General features: G+C 38.3%; 1 protein-coding gene across 4 annotated transcripts in view; it reads right to left on the bottom strand.

The window, feature by feature from the left end:
• The window catches only part of LOC149083197 (kynureninase-like), a 42,393-nt gene that overhangs the window by 13,902 nt on the left and 9,118 nt on the right, over nt 1-19,373 (bottom strand). Inside the window, exons 1-3 of one of the 4 annotated variants that reach the window (XM_089236381.1) lie at nt 14,310-14,495; nt 9,248-9,448; nt 1,337-1,460 (exon numbers count right to left, since the gene is read on the bottom strand). In XM_089236381.1, the coding sequence (XP_089092507.1) occupies nt 1,337-1,460; nt 9,248-9,446 (323 nt within the window). In that variant the 5' untranslated portion in view covers nt 9,447-9,448; nt 14,310-14,495. Of the gene's footprint in view, nt 1-1,336; nt 1,461-9,247; nt 10,029-14,309; nt 14,496-19,373 lie in introns of those variants that run through there. The other 3 variants (XM_089236380.1, XM_089236379.1, XM_089236382.1) reach the window with 3 other exon arrangements.

Here is a 19,373-nt window from a genome sequence, read left to right on the forward strand (position 1 = left end):
TATTTATTTTTCCCTGAGCCTAAATTTTTTTCGCTAGATTGCTGGCCGGCCAAATGTCCCCTTTCCCTGCAAACCCCAGTTCCAGGCATGTATCCGGTCAGTGTTCCCCCCCCCCAGATATTTTCAGTCACTTTACGCCTATGGCCCCGTGTTCCTGAATTTATCCTATTCATTTTTTTTCGTCGATAGGAAAATACTGAAAATATTCACTAACGTTAAGCAAGACGAGAGTGAATGGGAAAACTTCGAGGAGCAGATGAAATATCAAATGATCTGCATTGACATTCATATACAACCGAACTTAGTCTAAAGTCACTGGAAAATAGTTCGAATCATCCAAATAATCTATCCTGGATCCGTGATTTCTGCATATTCTGCTTTGGGGCATGTTGGAATGCGCTTGCATGTGTTGTGAACCTAACGTGAAGTTTGTTTCTGTGCAATGCTTTCTATCGTGCTGCCATCTATTTTTCGAACTATGAGTGAAGTGTAACGATTGAATGTTTGCACCGTTGTAGGCCTGTTGCTCCCGGTGGCGAGACTTTTTAACGGGGAGATCGGCTTGCAATCGCGCCTCGAAAATGGGAGTAACAGAAAACCAGCTTCTGTTGTACACAATGATATGTTTTATATTTCGCTCGAAAAATATCTGTCAATACATTTTTTAAACTCGTTGCATATTTTAGTTCTTCCGAGGACGTCTGATAATATCGGTATTGGGCACCACCTGACCACCGCAAGTGTTGATCAAGTTTTTCGGTATCGCTACTTTTTGTGTGATACACCAAAGTGTATTGCGATAAACCTCTTTGCAGGGGCAATACATCTAACTGAAAACTTTGCTTATCACCTAATCAATTACAATTGTTTTTGCGGTGAATAAATTCTCAAGATCGCATTATTTGGTGCCACCAACAACGCAGATTTATAAAAATATGCCAATCACACATCATAAATGTGATGGCACGTGATGAGTGCCTGCATATATACCTCTCGAAATAACGATAATCCCTCTAACAACGATATTTTTCCTTGGTCTTCAGAATATCGTTATATCGAGCTTTCATGCACTATAATTATGCTAGTTGGGGGGGGGGGGGGGGGGACATCGCGAAAAGCTGATGATTTCTGGGGGAACTCACCCATGGCCCCCACATCCTAGAGCAGGGCCCCTAGGCTGGGATCCTTGGCGGGCCCCCCCCCCCTGACCCCACTTTCACGGGCCCCTTTATGATGAGTTTATAGTGTGAAAAAGCAAAAAAATGGTGAAAATCGTCCCGGGCCCCCCAGGGCTGGAGCCTTGTCAGCCCACCCCTTGTGGGGGCCATGAACTCACCTCTCGGCCCAGTTGGTGACGATCTCGTGCAAGTAACTCTCGATGTTTTTCAACGGAAGCCCCAAGGAGTGACCGCATAAATAAATGGCCTCTTCATCTTCATCTTCGATAGAGCTGAGATCCACTGCAACAAAAAAAAAAAGACACTTTTTTTAAATATAATATATAACAACAACGTATTCCCAAGGGATCAGCATGATCCGTCCAGGGAATTTGTTAGTGTTAGGTTAGTAGACATCCATGCCCGAACAGGACCTGCACAGTGAGAAGCTATTTCCCTAACCACTCGACTGCCAGGCGGCTCACTTTGTAATGCTCCGAACAGAATACATGCACGTCGGTGCTAAAAACACGCAGAGAGCAAAAAATCCTAGATTTACAATCTACGGCAAGCATCTTCAATCCGTTTCTCGCGAGCACCACAATACTCCCCTAAAACACCCATAGTGCTCGATGCTCGTGTCCGATTTCGTAGTCGCGAGCACTTGATCTTCCAATTAAACACCTTCTACAAACTGTATTCAAGGATTGAAATCATCCTTATTTCATGCATTTGTACGTCAAACTTGTCGTAAGGGTGCTCTTCTTTTGGTGATGGGTATACAAGCGGTGCTCGCGACTATAAAAAGGTTGAAGATCTCTGCTTTTACGGAATAAAAACATCTTTCTTCCTTTATTATTTTACGAGTGAAAATTCGTAGTTTCCGGAACTATGAACTATATTCGTAGTTTTCCTATCTATATCGCATTTTTTTTTATTTATCCTTAACAGTGCTGTTTAATTTTCGTTTTGGAAATTTAGTGCAGTAGTTCGTGACATTTTTACCAAGGCACCACCTCGACCGGGCACACGATTTACCATGACGATGAAATCCGGTACAGTAAAATCTGCCCACAGTTTTGGATACCTATGATTCCATTAAAATCGGCCCAAGTTAGCGAGTATTGTGGACATCTTGTGTCTACGGCAGTGGTTCACAAACTTTTTGAAGTGTGATTGCCTTCTGACAAGAAATGTATCGGCAGCCCCTACATGGAGTGACCATATATCCCGGTTTTCCGGGACATTCTCAATTTTTTGGTAGTTAAAGTGTAGCACTTTTCGGGACGTCTGTTTTTCTCGGTTTTAATTTGGCGATATTGACTTTTATGTTCATTATTTTTTCCTAAATACTTATTTTGTTCCTTGATATAGTTGGTGTTACTTATGTAAGATGGAATTGCAGCTATTATAGGTATTGCTCCTTAATTTTGATATAAAATACAAATGCAAAGGCCACTTCACAAAATAGGAAATCACTGTCTCGGTGAGAAACAAAACAAAAGAAACACAACCCTGTTTTTGGAACAGGCTCTCAAAAAGAGTGCGCCATCAGTTTATAAAGGAATGGTTACTCGGTTGAACAACTGGGTACCCCGTTGTGGTAATCATGGTGACGCACTCGCATCACGACGACCCGGATTCAAATCCTTCCGGCGTCGTCCTATCTTCGGGGCACGAATTCGAGCTGATCTTCCCGTTGAAAAGTCTTGTCACGGAGAGCAACAGGCCTCCAATAGTACAAATATGCAATCATTACACTGCATTCACAATTTGAAATATAGACGGCTGAAAAAATCAGACTGTTAAGTACACACACTTCCGCCACAACTCAGGCGGTAGTGAATTGCCCATGGTGATAGAAAGGAGTTATGCTCGGTTTAAAAGAAGAAAAAGTGGAAAAAACGCCAGCTATATCCCGTCGTGTGGGCATCATGATGGACTCGCATCGCCAATATCCAGGTTCGAACTCCACTGACGGCATAGTGGTGGTCGGCTGAAGTTGGCTTTCTGTGGTTTTCCACCTTCAAGGCATGAATGCGAGCCGATCCCCATATGGAATAGTCTCTCCACAAATAGAAACCAGGCATACAAACATTTAAAAAAAAATTCACGCATAACAAAACAGGCTTTATACCCTGAGGAGTTGCTTGTTCCGTTTCCGAATTTGAAAGACAGAATGAAATCAGACAGATGGCAGCATTTCATAAACACATACAGGCATTCCTCAGAAACAAACCTCACTTTAGGTACAGAACACATACACGGCACATTCCAACACTCACCAATTCGTTTAAAGTTCCTCAGAAGTAAATCATACTGAATTTACGAGGTCCATTAAGGATTTTTAGGACAGGGTGTCCGTAGTTAGTTAATAGTTAGTCAGTCAGTCAATCAATCATTTTTTCAAGAAAACAATATTATACAAGAAACGGGGGGGGGGCGAAGATTACCAAGAACCCGACTTGGCTCATACTGGCGCTCACAGCATTATAGAGTAGATATTAACAGAACATTCAATACATTTATAACAAATAATAATGATATATATAATAAATGGAAGAGGAGGGGAGCCCTCATCGTATAGTTGACAGTGTCAGTTGTGGTGGGAACAATATCTCAATGGGCTATATATATGAATTCTTAATATAAATTTTCACAAGAATAAAAAAAAGTAATCATTTCAAATTTAAAAAAATCGTTTAAAGATATTGAAAACAAATATGTTATGAAGAATTAATTAGATTAGAATTAACTTGAAGGGCCTTTGAATTTCAGACAAAGAGAAAAAAGAATTCAAATAAGTAAGGTGATGAGGTAAACAGTCTAATAGAATTGATCCATGTCAGTGATGTTAAATATTTTTTTAAAGGTCGCTATAGAAGCTGAGCCCTGATTAATTTCTTTGGGTAAATTATTATAGAAATTTGCAACGAGATAGGTGAAGTGCTTTTTTACGATTGTTTTACTAATTTTCGGAATTAGGTAAATGGTATTATAGCTTGCGGGGGGGGGGGGGGATCTACCGGTGTTAATAGGTAAGTAATTTTTTTTTTCTTCAAAATTAGTGTAGACTTGAAAAAGCAAAGTTGTCGTAATGGAACGATATTTAATGTAATGGAAGGATAATTTTCTTATTTTAATAACAGTACAACCCCTTGCAATACGAATGGCGTATCTTGGGTCTTAGCGTTATTTGGATACTTTTTGCCAATTGAAATTATTCTTCTGAGATCAACAGTTTGCGAGGTATTGCAGGATAAAGGGACTTTCCTAAGCACCCTGTATAACGCATACATCATGGAGCTCCTAGAAATATCCTTTATACATCATATGATGTATGTCTTTCCTGGCGTTTTAGGTGAATGAAACTTTTTTCTGCTTCATCGAAAGGGAAAAAAATCATTCACATTTTCTTATTCATGGTCTATCAATTTACAAAAAAAAAAAAGACCGATTACTTTTTCTTCTGTCCCGCGAATCTTTCTTACCTGAATCGCTTTCATTGGTTCAGTGACCCGTCCGTGCGTCACAACCATAAATAATATGCGTATTGACATTACCAAGAAACTAGTGCTGATTCACGGGAAATGATTTGAGAAAAAAAAAGGGGGTTCGTTAATACAACTATGTGCGACTACATTTACAATCATATTTTATTATATTTAAAACAAAATCATTATCCTCCTCGATTTCGTCCAACAAAAGGGATATATGCAACATCCGATGACGGTTGATCAGCGTCGCGGTAAATTAGGAGTGTAATTCTCTTCACGGTCATGTTCCGAGCATCGATGTAATGGTGTCCTCAACAACTTTCGAACGGACGGATGTAATGATAAATCTGTTCCTGTCTCGAATCACGGCTTCTTGGTAGAACATGATCGCTTTCCGTTATAACTATAGCTGGATTCGTATATCGGGAAAATTTGAAGTGGGTAATGTTTTAGAAAATTCGTAGAAGTTTGATGAAATCGAAGTAAAGACATTATTTATTGAATTGGAAGATACAATTCCGAGATTTTAAGAGAACATTACACTGATATATATAACAAGCGCAATTTTTTTTGCTTCCCCCAGAAAGTGTTCATTGTAATAATTAAATAAGAAAAAAACTGGGGGGGAGGGGGTTGCAACTAATTTTTAGGGGCAACAACTTCCTAATTGGATTGTTCAGGACAGGATGACCAAATAAAAGGTTAATTTTTTTTTATTTTAATAAATGGCGTATCTGAGGTTTACACGTTATCTGGGTACTTGTTTCCAATTGGGAGTATGCTTCCAGAATCAATAGTTCGCGAGTTATTCCAAGATAAAAAAGACACCCTGGAAACTGTGCATGCGAGTTTGTTACGGTAAAAGTTATAAAACAATTACTCACAATTGCCAGTTGTTATGCATAATCAACATTGCACTTATGCATAATCACAAATCGTCTCCATAAGTTCGATAAATTTTATTACATTCATCACTTTCACCGGTGACTATGTGTTATACCCTAGTGCAGGGGGGTTCTCAAACTGTGTGCACAGCTAACCTTTGTCCGAGGCGCCGAGTGAAAAAAGCTTGAGAGACCTGCCATAGTGTATTTAACAAGTTTGATTTAAAAATATGAAAAAAATTATCACCTTCATATAACCATCGGTTTTCCCCCATACGTAATGCGTTCATTGCATGTATTTTGATATAAAATTAAATTGAATTAAAATAAGTGTGTGAACAAGAGAAAAAACAAAAATTATATTATCACTCATGTTAATGTCGGCTTTCTTCACACGTATCGACATGTACGAATATAGCCAACATTGGGGAACGAATTCATTTACGATTTGGAGATTATTATATACCTCTCTCTCATCGGTATAAAACACGTATACTTAACATTGCACTTAGACCCGCTTATAATCACCGGAAAATGTGATAAATTTGCAACACAGTCAAGTGCCCACACTCAGAACAGCGGTCTAACTTGGAATGATTTGGGGCTTTTTGTTTTAATATGATGGTAGCCCTAACGGCTGTTGTAGATCACTTTACGATCAAGGACGTAATATTGCGTCCAAATGGCAGTGGAATAAGTTCACATAAGTCTGTTTTCTTTCCTCTCCCCTCATCATCTCGAAGCTTTGTTCTAACCCTATGAAACAAAGTTATTCTTTTTACCCCAATTTATTTCTATACTCCTATTGCGTAGTGATTTTTTTAAACACACGCTGCATCCTTTTACTATATACATATAAGAGCGAAAGAGAACAGGTAGGATGAAGGTGGAAAGAGAAATCCACTTTCTTATCTATTTAGCTGTTACACTGTTTTCCTTTCATTTGTTTTTTCCTTCTCCTTTTCTTCTACTTTTTTCTCCCTTTTCCTTTTCCTTTCTCTAACGTGCGTTATGTTAGAACAAGGTTACCATATTTATCGCCGATTCATTAAATAGGGATCATTTGAATTTCTTTCTAATAGCTTGTAGGCGAAGGGGTCATAGCAGGTCATCACGTTTGTTTGTTGTTGTATTTTCATTTCACGAGTTTCAGTAGTGTAGAACGTATTTCGGTTGAGAAGAATTTTTTCATGTGGGTTTGCTGGATTAGCATAGCTAGGTCACGGGAATTTTTTTAAGACAGGAAAAAAAATAACTACAAAAACAGCCGATAGGTAGCGCTGACGTACACAAGTCAAAGAAAAGATACCCAAATAACGAACAGAATGCCTCCAAATTGTTTATTACAGCAGTATGTGTTCCACGTGACCACCACCACCACAGGGGATAACACATTGCAGGTGAGTCACAAATCCAACAACGGCAGAGTGCAGCAGGTCCACATACACGGTTTACAACGGTGAACTGATTGTGGATTAGGAGCGCAAGTTCTTATAACCATCTCATTTGCATATTTCCACAAAAGTCGCTCGTGCCAGCACTACCTATCAGCTGTTTTTTAGTTTTTTTTCCTGTCTTAAAAAAAAATTCCCGTGTCCTAGCGATGCTAACCCTGCAAACCGTTTTTTGTTTCAGTTATTTTTCCGATTTTTATAAATGTTTAAAGTTGCTACAGACTTTTTGCCACACCCTGTATTAATAATAAATGAGGTAGATAGAATTATGAAACCTCTTAAAGTGTCCACTGAGATAGCTGCACTTTTGTTTCCTAGCTTTTCAAACATTTCAATGTTTTGTTCTTTGTTCGTGTCAGCCGAAATCGCTACAAACATTAGCGTTTTTCAAGTTTTGCTACTTCCCAAGTTCATTTGTTCCTTTTTCGAATGGGCGTTGTGATGTGTGATATTTTTTTACCAGAGAACTTACTGTGTGATTTTGTTATAAAAGTTGTGACGTTATTTTTGATGAATTATGGTTTTTAGTCTAGTATTGTCTGAGGTCTTCTTTTTTTAGAAACATTTAACCGGTCATAAGTTAAAACTAGGGCACTTAAACACGAGACAACACACAAATATTATATGGTCCCAAGTTAGGATACCCGTGCTGAACTTGGAAAAAATACCTTTTTTTCAGGTACTAAATGTACACCTAAAATTTTCAAATTATAAGTAAGAAGAACCTATAGATACCCTTCAGAATATGTAGGTATTTTGTTTTTTAAATTTTAATGTTTCATTCATGGGTTGATTTCTCAGTGCAAAGTTTTTTCCCCCCATAATCGATTATCTACCATAACTCGAAAACGGTTTTAGATATAGGAAGGGTTGGTAGGGTGTTTCATGTTCCACTTGGGCTCGTCTATCACCCGCTTTTGTTTTTCAGAACACGTCACGTTCACCCAGTATATACGTATAAAGCCTACGTCATTCATATTGAAAGGAGTTGTATAATTACTGAATTAAAAAGAAAATCCATATTATGCCCACCCTGTTATCCTGTTTTCCCTGAGCCTAACGAAAACAAAATTCACGATTCTAAGTGCAATATTCGCTGAGATATTTCAATTCGAAACAGAAGAAAAGTTGGAAAAGAATAGCATATAAACTAACAGATAGCACTTCTTTCTCTCGTTTATGCTGTTCTTTGACAACTTTTCTCCGAGTATTGAATTCAAACATTTCTGAGCGAATTGAAATGGGAAATGTTTTTGTTGGCCTCAACAGAGACAGGGCAACAGCTTTTTAATTGGGCTTTTGAGTACAGTGTGACCATTTAAAAAATTAATTGTTCTCCTTTCAATGACCATACAGGGTTATTCAGACAAGATGGGAACAACTTTAAGAGGTGGTAATACACACAAAAACAATTTTCATCAAAGAATGCATTGTCTAAAATGAAATACAAACGTGCTACAGGGCGCAACATAATAATAATAAGCGTGCAAGAGTGTTTTCAGATTGAGCAACCACCTGTGGGGAAAACACTCACCGTACATTCGTGCTGCATCTGTGGTACTTCCGTTTGTAGGTCCGTAAATGAAATGCATGTTTGTTTTTTCAGTATTACCGTGCCATTATCCCGTACGTTACAAATGTTAGAACGCGGTTGCACGCTGAAATAACTTCACAGGTCTGGCGTCCGCTCCTTTTATTCACTGTAACGCAGATTTGCATACGGTTTCTTCTCCTTCAAAAAGTTACATTTGCATGCATGGTGTTCTTTTTCTCCATAAATTTTAACAGGAATGCCGGTTTAACGTTTGCGGAGCGGCCGTTTCGAAAAGCGCAAGCGCGTTTGCGTTTCATGTTAGACCACGCATTCTATGATGACAGTTGTTTGTATTAGTGTGTACTATCGCCTCTCTTAAAGTTTTACCCATCTTTTCTGAATCGCCCTGTATACAATCCCTTGCCATATGAATGACGTAGTGAAGGTCAACACGTTATTTGGATACTTTTTCTGATTGAAAGTATACCTTTAGGGTCAACCGGTTCGTAGGTAACTTGAGGCAAGGGGAGTTAGCTATGTCAGGGCCGCAACTAGATGCTTGGTCACTCGGGGCAAATGCGCATTTTGGCATCCCCTTGTAATGTTGAAGGAGAGCTTTGAGAATAAAACTTGCGCCCCATCTGGTCCAGCGCCCGGGACACCCGGTATGAAAAAGCTATGCTATCATGATCGGTTTGATGAGGGTGAAAGGCTTACTTACCTTTAGGTAGATTTTTCTTCTTAGGGATATTGAAAAGCGTCCTGAATTGTTTCAGTTCGTCTTCCTGGTCCAGTCTCTGGGCGAATTCCACAGAATCCTCGGTTAGATTCCATTCCTTGGATTTTGTCGATAACCTCCTGTTGTTGTTGTTGTACAAGTAATTCATGGATTGCAAAGGTTTCTCGGTCTGCAAAGGCATTCCTGCAAGAACGACATCTTCGTTAAAACCTTTGACGGGCATGCTTCTCGTTTCTCACTGTCGCTATCGTTGAATTAATGTACCGTCGTCGAAACTTTTCTGTCTCTGATAATTTGGATGACTGATACGAACAGTAACTTAGACCCTCAGTAACGTTTCTTTTTCGAAGAGACAGCAGATTGAAATTTGGTTACGGAGAAAAATCGATTTTTATACCGGATTATGAGACAACAGGAAGATGATGATTGTTCCTGTTATTGGCTATTGCCATCTGATCGTTTTTGCGTTAATCGTAAACACCGGGTTAATCTTGCTTGACATGTAATACAGTTTTTACGGATATCAATTTCCTTTTTCTGCTTTCACAGGGATCTCGAAATCGTTAACTTGGAAAATTTCACTCTGACCTCGAATAAGCTTTGCTTTTCATCGGAAAATCGCGGCTGTTTCAGGTGATTATCAGTTCACCCAGAGCTTGAAAAAAAAATTCTCGGCAAAATATTTTCTCTAGTGTAACTTTGACTTTTGTCATGCGGAAACAATTGAGCGACTCACGTGACCGCGTACACTAATTTCGTTTCTTCCCCCCATCCTCAGAAATCTTCTCACCCAGATACGGCTTTTGTTGACAAAGCTATGACATATGATATGATAACATGCAGCGAATGGTGACCATGTCGAATCCCTGGCTGAAAAACAATTCAGGAAAAAAAAAGGGTTAAAAGTCACCGTTCACACATCGGAGCCATCATTTTTAACGGAACTTATTACTAGGTCTCGGATTTTTATGACATGTCATAGTTTTCACGACGAGTCATATTTAGTGCATTTTCGAGCCTATTGGTCATATTTTTAGCAATTTTTTTGAGTGATCGGTCATATTTTGGGAATTTCCGAGCAACAAGATCATTCTTTTTGGTCATTTTTATTTCCATCATTCTATTGAACACCGAAAATTTTAGTTTGTAAACATTTTCTTCAGAGACATAGTATTCACACACACACACTACAATAGACATAAAAAATACCAATTCAAATATGTTGAATAATACGTAATAATGAACATTTATTTCTTTTACCACAAAGAGAAAGCCACCTAAGTGGAAAGACCTTAAGTGGACTATAATATTTTTTATGTATCTCCATAATATCTCGCGGCACCCCTTAGAAGATATCGTGGCACCCTAGGGTGCCGGGACACACCGGTTGGGAATCACTGATCTAACTGAATTTCATCAAGTAACATATTTAAAAAACTACTTTAGTTGTACCAACATTTGTGCCATGATCTGGTAATCGTAAAGCAGCTATATGGCCTTTATACTTCAGAATACCACACAACACCAAAACACGTGTGTAAGGGGTCACTCAAGTATTACGTCAGCATCGATGGGGGGAGGGGTTTCCGATTTGCTGACTTTTGCAGACAATTGGGGAGGGGGGGGGTTTGGACAATGCTTACGTCATCAACCACCCTTTATGAAAATATGAAATATTCTTAATGGCATCTTATTCGGTGAGCCAAAAACTAGAAAAGCTTTCGATAGTTTGTGGGCACTTGAAGTAACATTCCCCCTGTTGATAAATGCCCTGCAGAGCCACTTTAGTGATTTCTAAATGTTTTGTGGATCCAAGTGATCTGGAAATGTCTGGGCTACTTAAGTGCTCTGGACTGTGCCACGCACCACTCAAGTGATCCGTAATTATATGCCGCGGATCACTTAAATAATCCGAGAATGTTCCGCGGGTAACATGAGTGATGTAGAACCGCACTGGGGACAGCTTAAGTGCTTTAAAACTGTGCCACATGTCACTCAAGGGATCTATAAATGTGCCACGGATCGTTTAAGTGCTCTGTAACTGTGTCGCGGGTGACTTAGGTGATCTTTGAATGTGAAAGTGATCTTTGAGGCCTACTTCAGTGATCTGAAAATGTGTCACGGGCCACTTAAATGCTCTGGAATTGTGCTACGGGTCATTTAAGCGATTTGTAAATGTGCCGCTTAGTTCATTTTTACAAAATTAGGTTTGAGGGTGGCAAGACACATCAGATAACCTTCAGGGTCACATTTGGTCTGCGGGTTAAGGGTTTACCATATATGGCTTAAAGGATGGGTCACAATGAATTTCTTAAAGAGAAATTTTGAGTTCTTACTCTTCAAATAGCATTGAAATTAACAGAAATCGATTATAACATATAAAGGTATTTTCTTTCGAAATTTTAATTAAAAATATTTTTTTTTTTTCGTCTGGGGAAGGTTCACAACCCCCCCCCCCCCATGCCCCCTCCCTTGTACGTTTCTGATCCCACCAACATGCGTTTGGAGCTAGGGGACAGTGATGACGAAATTTTGCTGACGGGGGGGGGGGGGGGTCAGAGTTTTTCTGACTTTTGCTGACAAGGAGGGGTGGGGGTCAAAAATGGCTAAAAATTTGCTTACGTAATACTTGAACGGCCCCTAAGGGATGTTACGGGAGTTAAAAAATTAGTGGCAGAGTCGGCTCTCGGTATTCGCGCGGTCTCTTTCCTAGTTTTTTTTTTTCTTTTTTTTTTGGAAAACACTGCGAGAATTCTCGTAACGGCACAAAATATGAGTTGTACTTGTTAAATAAACGTTTAAAAAGTCCTTTAAGATTTTTCCGGGGTGTGCTTCTGAAATTATTTATACAAGGCTGTTGTTTAAATGTTTCTAAAAGTGAAAAACTTGCAAAGAAAATTCGAAATACCGGCAAAGGTTAGATTCATTACTGCGGTTTCCCGTTATGACGGTATCAATGAGTCTACAATCAAGTATATCAAGTAATAAGAACGTAAAACTTACGGAGGGACGACTGAAGTGCCGTCACTAGTTAGGGCCCTTTCACACGGAGCGGATGCGGGTCCGGAAGAAGTTTTAACAATTGGAATATACTGCGCCTTTCAGACGAGCCGAAAAATCTCCGCACCTAGGAAATGTTCATGCGGGTCCGGACGTCGTCCGCATGTGTCAAAACCTAAGTGCGGGCTCCGCATCCGCACATAGAAGTTTTGACAATAGGTTTATTCGGGGCTATTCAGACGATGCGGATGCGGAGCGAATTCGTCCGCATCTTTGGGTACTTTTTGAAGGTGATTTTTCACGGAATTTTTTTTAATTATTTGCCATAATGATAAAATGACCATCATAAAACACCATATGATGGTCCCTGCTCATTAATATAATGTATCTACATACGTCTATCCCTTTGTTTCGTTCTGAGATTGAGATATAGCAACTTTAACTGCCTTTTGTCCATACTTTACAATTTTATACAATAAAACCTGCCAACAACGGCCACTGACGGAACAAAAATGATAAGCCGTTCTGCGCATTACGAATATTTAATTGACTACATACTTTAATAACTTTTAAATTTAATTTAAAAATTTTAATTTTTTTCTTTTTAAATTTTTTAAATTATTTAAAAATATAAATATCTGAAATATTATTTTAAATATTTATTATTATTTTTAATTTTTAATCTGTTAATTTTTTTAAACTTTAAAAAAAATACTTTTATTAAACAACGTTATCCACGTACGGCGTTCACTCAGGGCCGGATTAAGACGTTTGAAGACCCTAGCACTTGAATATTTTTGGTGGTTCCCCCGATACCTACAAGTTTATTTTACTCGATATTCAGTCTATAAACTTAAAAAAATGAAATTTTATACTTCAGAAGTGAGACTAATCTAAGGATGGGATTTCACTCTAAAAGGTTTATGAAAATTATTTTATAAAACTTGAAAAAAGCAACTAATAAATTTATCGGTTGCATTAGAGCAAATGCAACCGATAAATTTATTAGTTGCTTTTTTTTAAATAATTGTTATAAAATTTTTATAGTGTAATCCGGCCGGGATTATACTATAAAGTTTTATAAAAGAACTTTTATGAAAGTTGAAAAATTCGACCAATAGGCGCATCGGTTGCATTCCAGAAAATGCAACCGGTGCACACACACACACACACGCACACACATTTTGCATTCAAAAAATTCTACCAATAAGATAATATTGGTTGAATTTTTCGCGTTTTATCAAAGAGCTTTTACAAAACTTTTATAGTGTAATCCCGGCCTAAGGCTGGTATTACACTATAAAACTTGAAAAATGTAATCAATAAACACATCTGTTACATTCGAGCGAACTTAACTGATCGGCCTATCGGTTGCATTTTTCAAGTTTTATAAACTAACTTTTATAAAACTTTTATACTGTAATCCCGGCCTAAGACAGAATTGTGATGAGAATATTTCTAAGCACAGACATTTTGAACGTCCCCACCCCTCCCCTTTTTTTCTACTTGCAAATTCTTTGATATCTCCTGAATTTTTTTTTTAGGAACATATTAGTTTCGGATGTTTTTGGATTGGATTTTTCGAACATTGGATGTTTTTGGAATTTTTCTTTCATATTTTTCCGGAAAGACAGATTTGTTTTCAAAATCTTTTGAAAATATTTTAAGACATTTTCTCCCATCGACTACTTGTGAGGATCGGAATGAAGATATCTTTATTCCCATATTCTATGTGGCTCTAGACTAAACCACCAAAGAATACCTCTAGGCTGCATATGGGCACTGAATCAGGGGTGAAGGAGAAAAACAGTTACAAAAATTGCGAAAAAATAGTTTTTATGCACGAATTTCAACCTAAAGATGCGGGCGAAACACCCGCATCTTCAGTGCTCGTGTGAAAGGGTATGCGGACCCGCTTCCGCATCCGCATCCGCTCCGTGTGAAAGGGGCCTTAGGGTCTTAAAGGGTTAAAGATAATCAGCATCATTACTGAAACGTAAAGGTCTTTCAAGATGAAATTCAAAATAAAAACCTATCAACCTACCTGCTATATCATTATGGTTACCATATATCCTATATGTAGCCGCCAACACTAAGCTCGTAAAAGTTTCAGACGTTTATACGAAAAACACGTGAGAGGTATGTGTCCTAACCTGTCACCAATCGCAAGATTGTATTTGTAGAAGTAAAAAAAATTCTAAGCTTATTTTTGCACAAGTTGCTACCTGTGTTCACTTTTTCTTTCTCACGTCCCCCCCCCCCCCCATAGTTTGGTGAGAATGATAAAAGCGAAACCATTTTCGCCCTCCAGGAGATCCCAGAATATGGTGATAACCACATAAAGGTCACAGAGTAAAACCCAAACACACTGTAAGCGCCAGTTTTTTCTGTTTTTTTTTTGTCAAGTTATCGGTCAAAGTTGACTGTTTTTAGATCTACTAGTTCAGTTGGGACAACATTTTTTTTTCTCAAGACGTTTCTAGTATTTCGTATCTACTGCATATTTGGAAACTGAACACGTACATTTTTGTCATCATTTTTCCGGTTTTCGCGATAGATTTCAACGACTCGATCTCCCACCTCGAAGTTGAGTAGTTTCTGTCGTTGTGAACTGATTTTTGGCTGTCACTCGAGCCCACTTAAATTTATGTCTACCTCCGAATCGCTTCCCAGATATACACAGTGCCGTCTTAAGGCATGGGCCCACCCGGGCACGGCCCGGGGGCCTCAAGAGAAAAGGGGGCCCCACAAAAATATAATCTGGTTGAGATTTTCGAAAATTTGTCTGGTAGGGCCTCAAAAAAATCATTTGGCCCGGGGGCCCATGATGCTCTTAAGACGGCCCTGGATATACATACTTCTATTCCTCTCTCAGAAAGCTTTTGAGCCATTTGAAAGAATAAATTAAGAGAAAAACTACGTAAAAAATAAAAAAAGAAGCCTAGACTTCATTGTTTTCAGCGCACACTGCGAAGCAGCATCAAACTGAACATTATAGGAGCTTATCTTATTTACCAATTCTGCATAATACTGTCTTATAAGACACAAACACACAGGGAATCTTATTAAATCTTATTAAGACAGGAAATTATCTGACCAGATCATATAAGGTCACCTACAAATTCGACTGGGTTGTGAACATAACGTGAACAAAAAGATCTTCGGTTTCTTATTTTATTTTAGATTCTCTTTCATCCAATTAAAGTTATTCATCTCAGACTTAGGTCAGTTTTGATTTGGTTCATAGTGTTCCATAAACCTTGCCTTTAAATTTTGAGCAGTACCTGGAACGAATTGAATGATTTCCCAAAGGAAGCCTACGAGAAATCACGTTTTGGATAACGAATGCGATTCCGGGACGAAGTATCACTGTGTATGGATGTCAATACATAATATTTATTTTACTTATGCAAGTAAATTCATTCGTGTATGCATCCAAAATGTGTGTATAATAGTCCTCAACACTACCGCAATCGGTTCCGATGGATTGGTCTTGTGTCCAAATACGCGTGATGATTTATATGACAACACAGGGCCGGAAAAGAGGAGGTGAGAGGGGGGGGGGTCAACTGTTTCGGGAGGCAAAATTTAGGGAGCGGCAAAATCATGTTTGCTAGGATAACAAAAATCATAGTTACGGCCCTATGACTACAGATCCAATTTGCAGCTTTTCTTGGCTTATCCCCCCCCGGGACTCACGTTTTAAAACGTTCAAAACATAATTTTGGAGGCTTACGGTGCTTGCACTGATGCAACGCCTACGTTAGTGTTTGTTTCAAAAAACGCAATCGTCAAATAATTCCCTATGGAAATTTTATATTGTAACATTCTCAAATCGCAATTAAATAGCATTTCAACTAGGGCTTGGCTCTGGAGATTAGCTGGAATTCTCTAAAAAAAAATATTTGCGTGAAGAACACGCGGAAACAGCGATTCCGTGAAGGTAAATTTTATTCTCAAAAAGTGCAGCGCTTTTTTACGTTGAATAAATTTTTCGTTTTCTTTTCCGACTGTGACTCTATATCTCTGCGGATATGCCAAAAATACAACAATTTATATTACACTGATATTCATAATCCTATTTAATGCACTTATATTTTTTTATGGGACAGAACACGTGACGAAGAACAGATACTAAAAGTACAAAAAATGCACAAAAATATATAAAATTGGCTATACACACACACCCAGTGGGTGACCCTAAAGGGACTTCCAGACGGTCAATAATAATTTCACATCAATAAAACTCCAATTTACAATTATGTGTTTTCGTATTACGCTTCATTTGTTAACTATTTACGAACCATAAAAATTTTATATGAAATAGAGGGAAAAGAAGGAAAACTTCCACACAATCACAATTTCAATTCTTCGTCAAGATCGTTGACCGAACGAGGTTATTCGAACGTCGCGATTATCTCAATAATCCCCTTGGAGATCACCTTGAATTCAATGCTAAAAAACTTTTTTTTTATTACATATTTTTCCACATATTTTTCGTTATATTTCTTTTTTCTTATACAAATATAAACACAAAGGCCACAGTAGGATATTTGTTCAACGAGGTGGCTGAAAAATGTATGCTCATAAAAAATATGGATCTCAAATATAGCCAAAATATAGCAACCCAATATAAAAGCGTGTCATGGAAGAGAAAACGTATAATAATGATAATAAAATAATTTATTCATTTAGGCCGGCGGAGCCTGAAAATTTGTACAAAAAATTGCATTACAATTACAATCGCCGCTGTGGTGGTCGAGTGGTTATAGTGCCGGACTCGTGATGCGAGGATCCGGGATCGAACCCCACAGTGGTGGTCGGCTGAAGTTGGTTTTCTGTGGTTCCCAACTTCAAGGCGCAAATGCGAGCCGATCTCCCCGTTAAAAAGTCTCGCCACAGAGAGCAACAGTCCTACAACGGTAAATCATTCAACCATAACACTTCACTCATAGTTAGTAAAACTGGGGGCAGATGACAGCACTACACATAACAAGCATTACACAGAAACAAAACTTTACGTCAGGTTGCACTACACGTACACGCACATTCCCGCATGTACCGATTCGTTGGGGGGTTCCGCGGGGGGTGGGGGGGGTGGGTGCATGTGTGGTGTAGCAGTAGTAGGTAGGGGCTCGGGGATCCATGATGTTCTTAAGTCAGCCACCTCGTTGGGCAATTTGCCTGTTGTGGCGTTGTATTTGTATTTGTAATACAAAGAGAAAAATGAATAATCAAACCAAGTGTTGCAAAGGGTGGGGTGGGGTGGGGGGGGAAGAAAGTATTTTGTATAATCAAGACTGACTAAGCCAATTCAAAAAAAATGTGAAATGTAATAATTGACAAATATGTATTTTAAAAAACCCGCAAAGAAGTTATGAAAAAATATATACAGGGTGTTTCAAAAGAATCATTCGATTAAAAAAAAATCATAACTATTTAGTTTTTAATACTTTTTGATCGAATAATGTATAAGTAGAAAGAGGAAAATCTCGAGTTTCCCGCAGTTGCCAATAGGTAGCGCTAACGCTCTTCCTTCGGCCGCCATTTCAGTGTTTGTCAAGGTCAAGATTGGCTTTTCCCACAGTTAGAAACCGATTCGGATGACTTCATTTTCCAGCAGGACGGGACACCACCACGCTGAAGCTTGGACGTTCGAGAATTTTCGAACAATCACATTCCTAAACGATGGATCGGCCGTCTAACGATTCAGTTAAACGTAACTGGCCTCCAAGATCGCCGGACCTCACAGTGTGCGATTTCTTCTTGTGGAGGTTTATAAAAGACTGCGTTTATGTGCCTCCCCTTCCAGCTACATTAGCCGAACTGAAGACACGCATAACAGCAGCCGTGGAAGCAGTGGATGCAAACATACTCGCAAAAGCTTGGGACGAATTTGACTATCGTATAGACTTATGCCGAGTATCCCAAGGTAGACATATTGAGCACCTTTAATTTGGTTTGTAAAAAAAACTTTTATTAGCCATGTAATATAAATTAATCTTAAGTGTCTATGTCAATATTTTTTGTACTATACGCATTTCGAATCGGTTGATTCTTTTTGAAACACCCTGTATATAAATCTCAACATTTAGAAAAATCATAAATGTATTCAAATTGTTTATTAAAAAAATTATAGATGACTAATGACCCTCTAATATTCTCAGCTTATGAGAGAAAAAAATTAAGGTTTCAAAGTTGTCATCGCATTAAGAAGATCTAAAATTCTAATGATCTTATTGTGGTTCTCTCATTTTCCATCAAATTCACCGCCTCCGAAATCGAAATATATTGAGCATGACAATTTTATTCCCTATAATGATTCTCAAAAGTAAAAAAATCGGATACTACGTATTTATAACAAAAAATACAGGAATCTCTAAAACGATCAAAGTTGCAAATCAAATTCAGTCTTGCACGTAGTAAATTTCTGATACAGCGAAAACTGTACCTAGAATTCAAGTAAAACTTTCTAAAAAAAGTAGTATTTAGATATTTAAAGAGTATGGGTTGAATTTACCGTTTTTTTATATTTTAAGGTCAAAAATACTTGCAAGTGAATTTCCAAAACTACAAACTACAGTTGACGAAATCCACTCAAGATTAGATGTTGCCGTGGGAATTCAATTTTATATTCCTCATATTAAGTGAATGAATTCTCTCACCCCACACAATTTTTTGTTCCATACTGTTCCAAATACAGCATGGAAAAACTAATAATTAATTACACTGCCAATAAAAAGATTATGGTTGCCTCATCTAAGTATGTATAGCCTCTCGATTTATCCAAATACGTTTATCGAACTTCCTTTTAAAAGGGCTAATTGGGTTAGAATTCACGAACCCCGCAGGTTTCATTTATTAATACCCTATTAGAGAAAAACTCCTCGTGGCACCACAACCTGGAATTGTCCCTTACTAAACGATATTGGTGTTCCCTTGCCGAAGCATTCGATTGACGGCGTATTAATAGTTCATGGTCCACCCTGTCTATCCTGTGGCAAATTCTAAACACTTCGATCATGTGCTCACATTTTGCGTAGAATAGAACTAGCGAGGTTACGTCGAGCAGGACGACGCTCTATAAAGAAAGACAAAGTAGAAAAAT

Source organism: Pholcus phalangioides, unplaced genomic scaffold (genome assembly GCF_987345545.1).
Source record: "Pholcus phalangioides strain wild (caught in Gottingen) unplaced genomic scaffold, Ppha-v1.0 ptg000009l_1, whole genome shotgun sequence".
In the NCBI taxonomy this organism is placed as follows: domain Eukaryota; kingdom Metazoa; phylum Arthropoda; class Arachnida; order Araneae; family Pholcidae; genus Pholcus; species Pholcus phalangioides.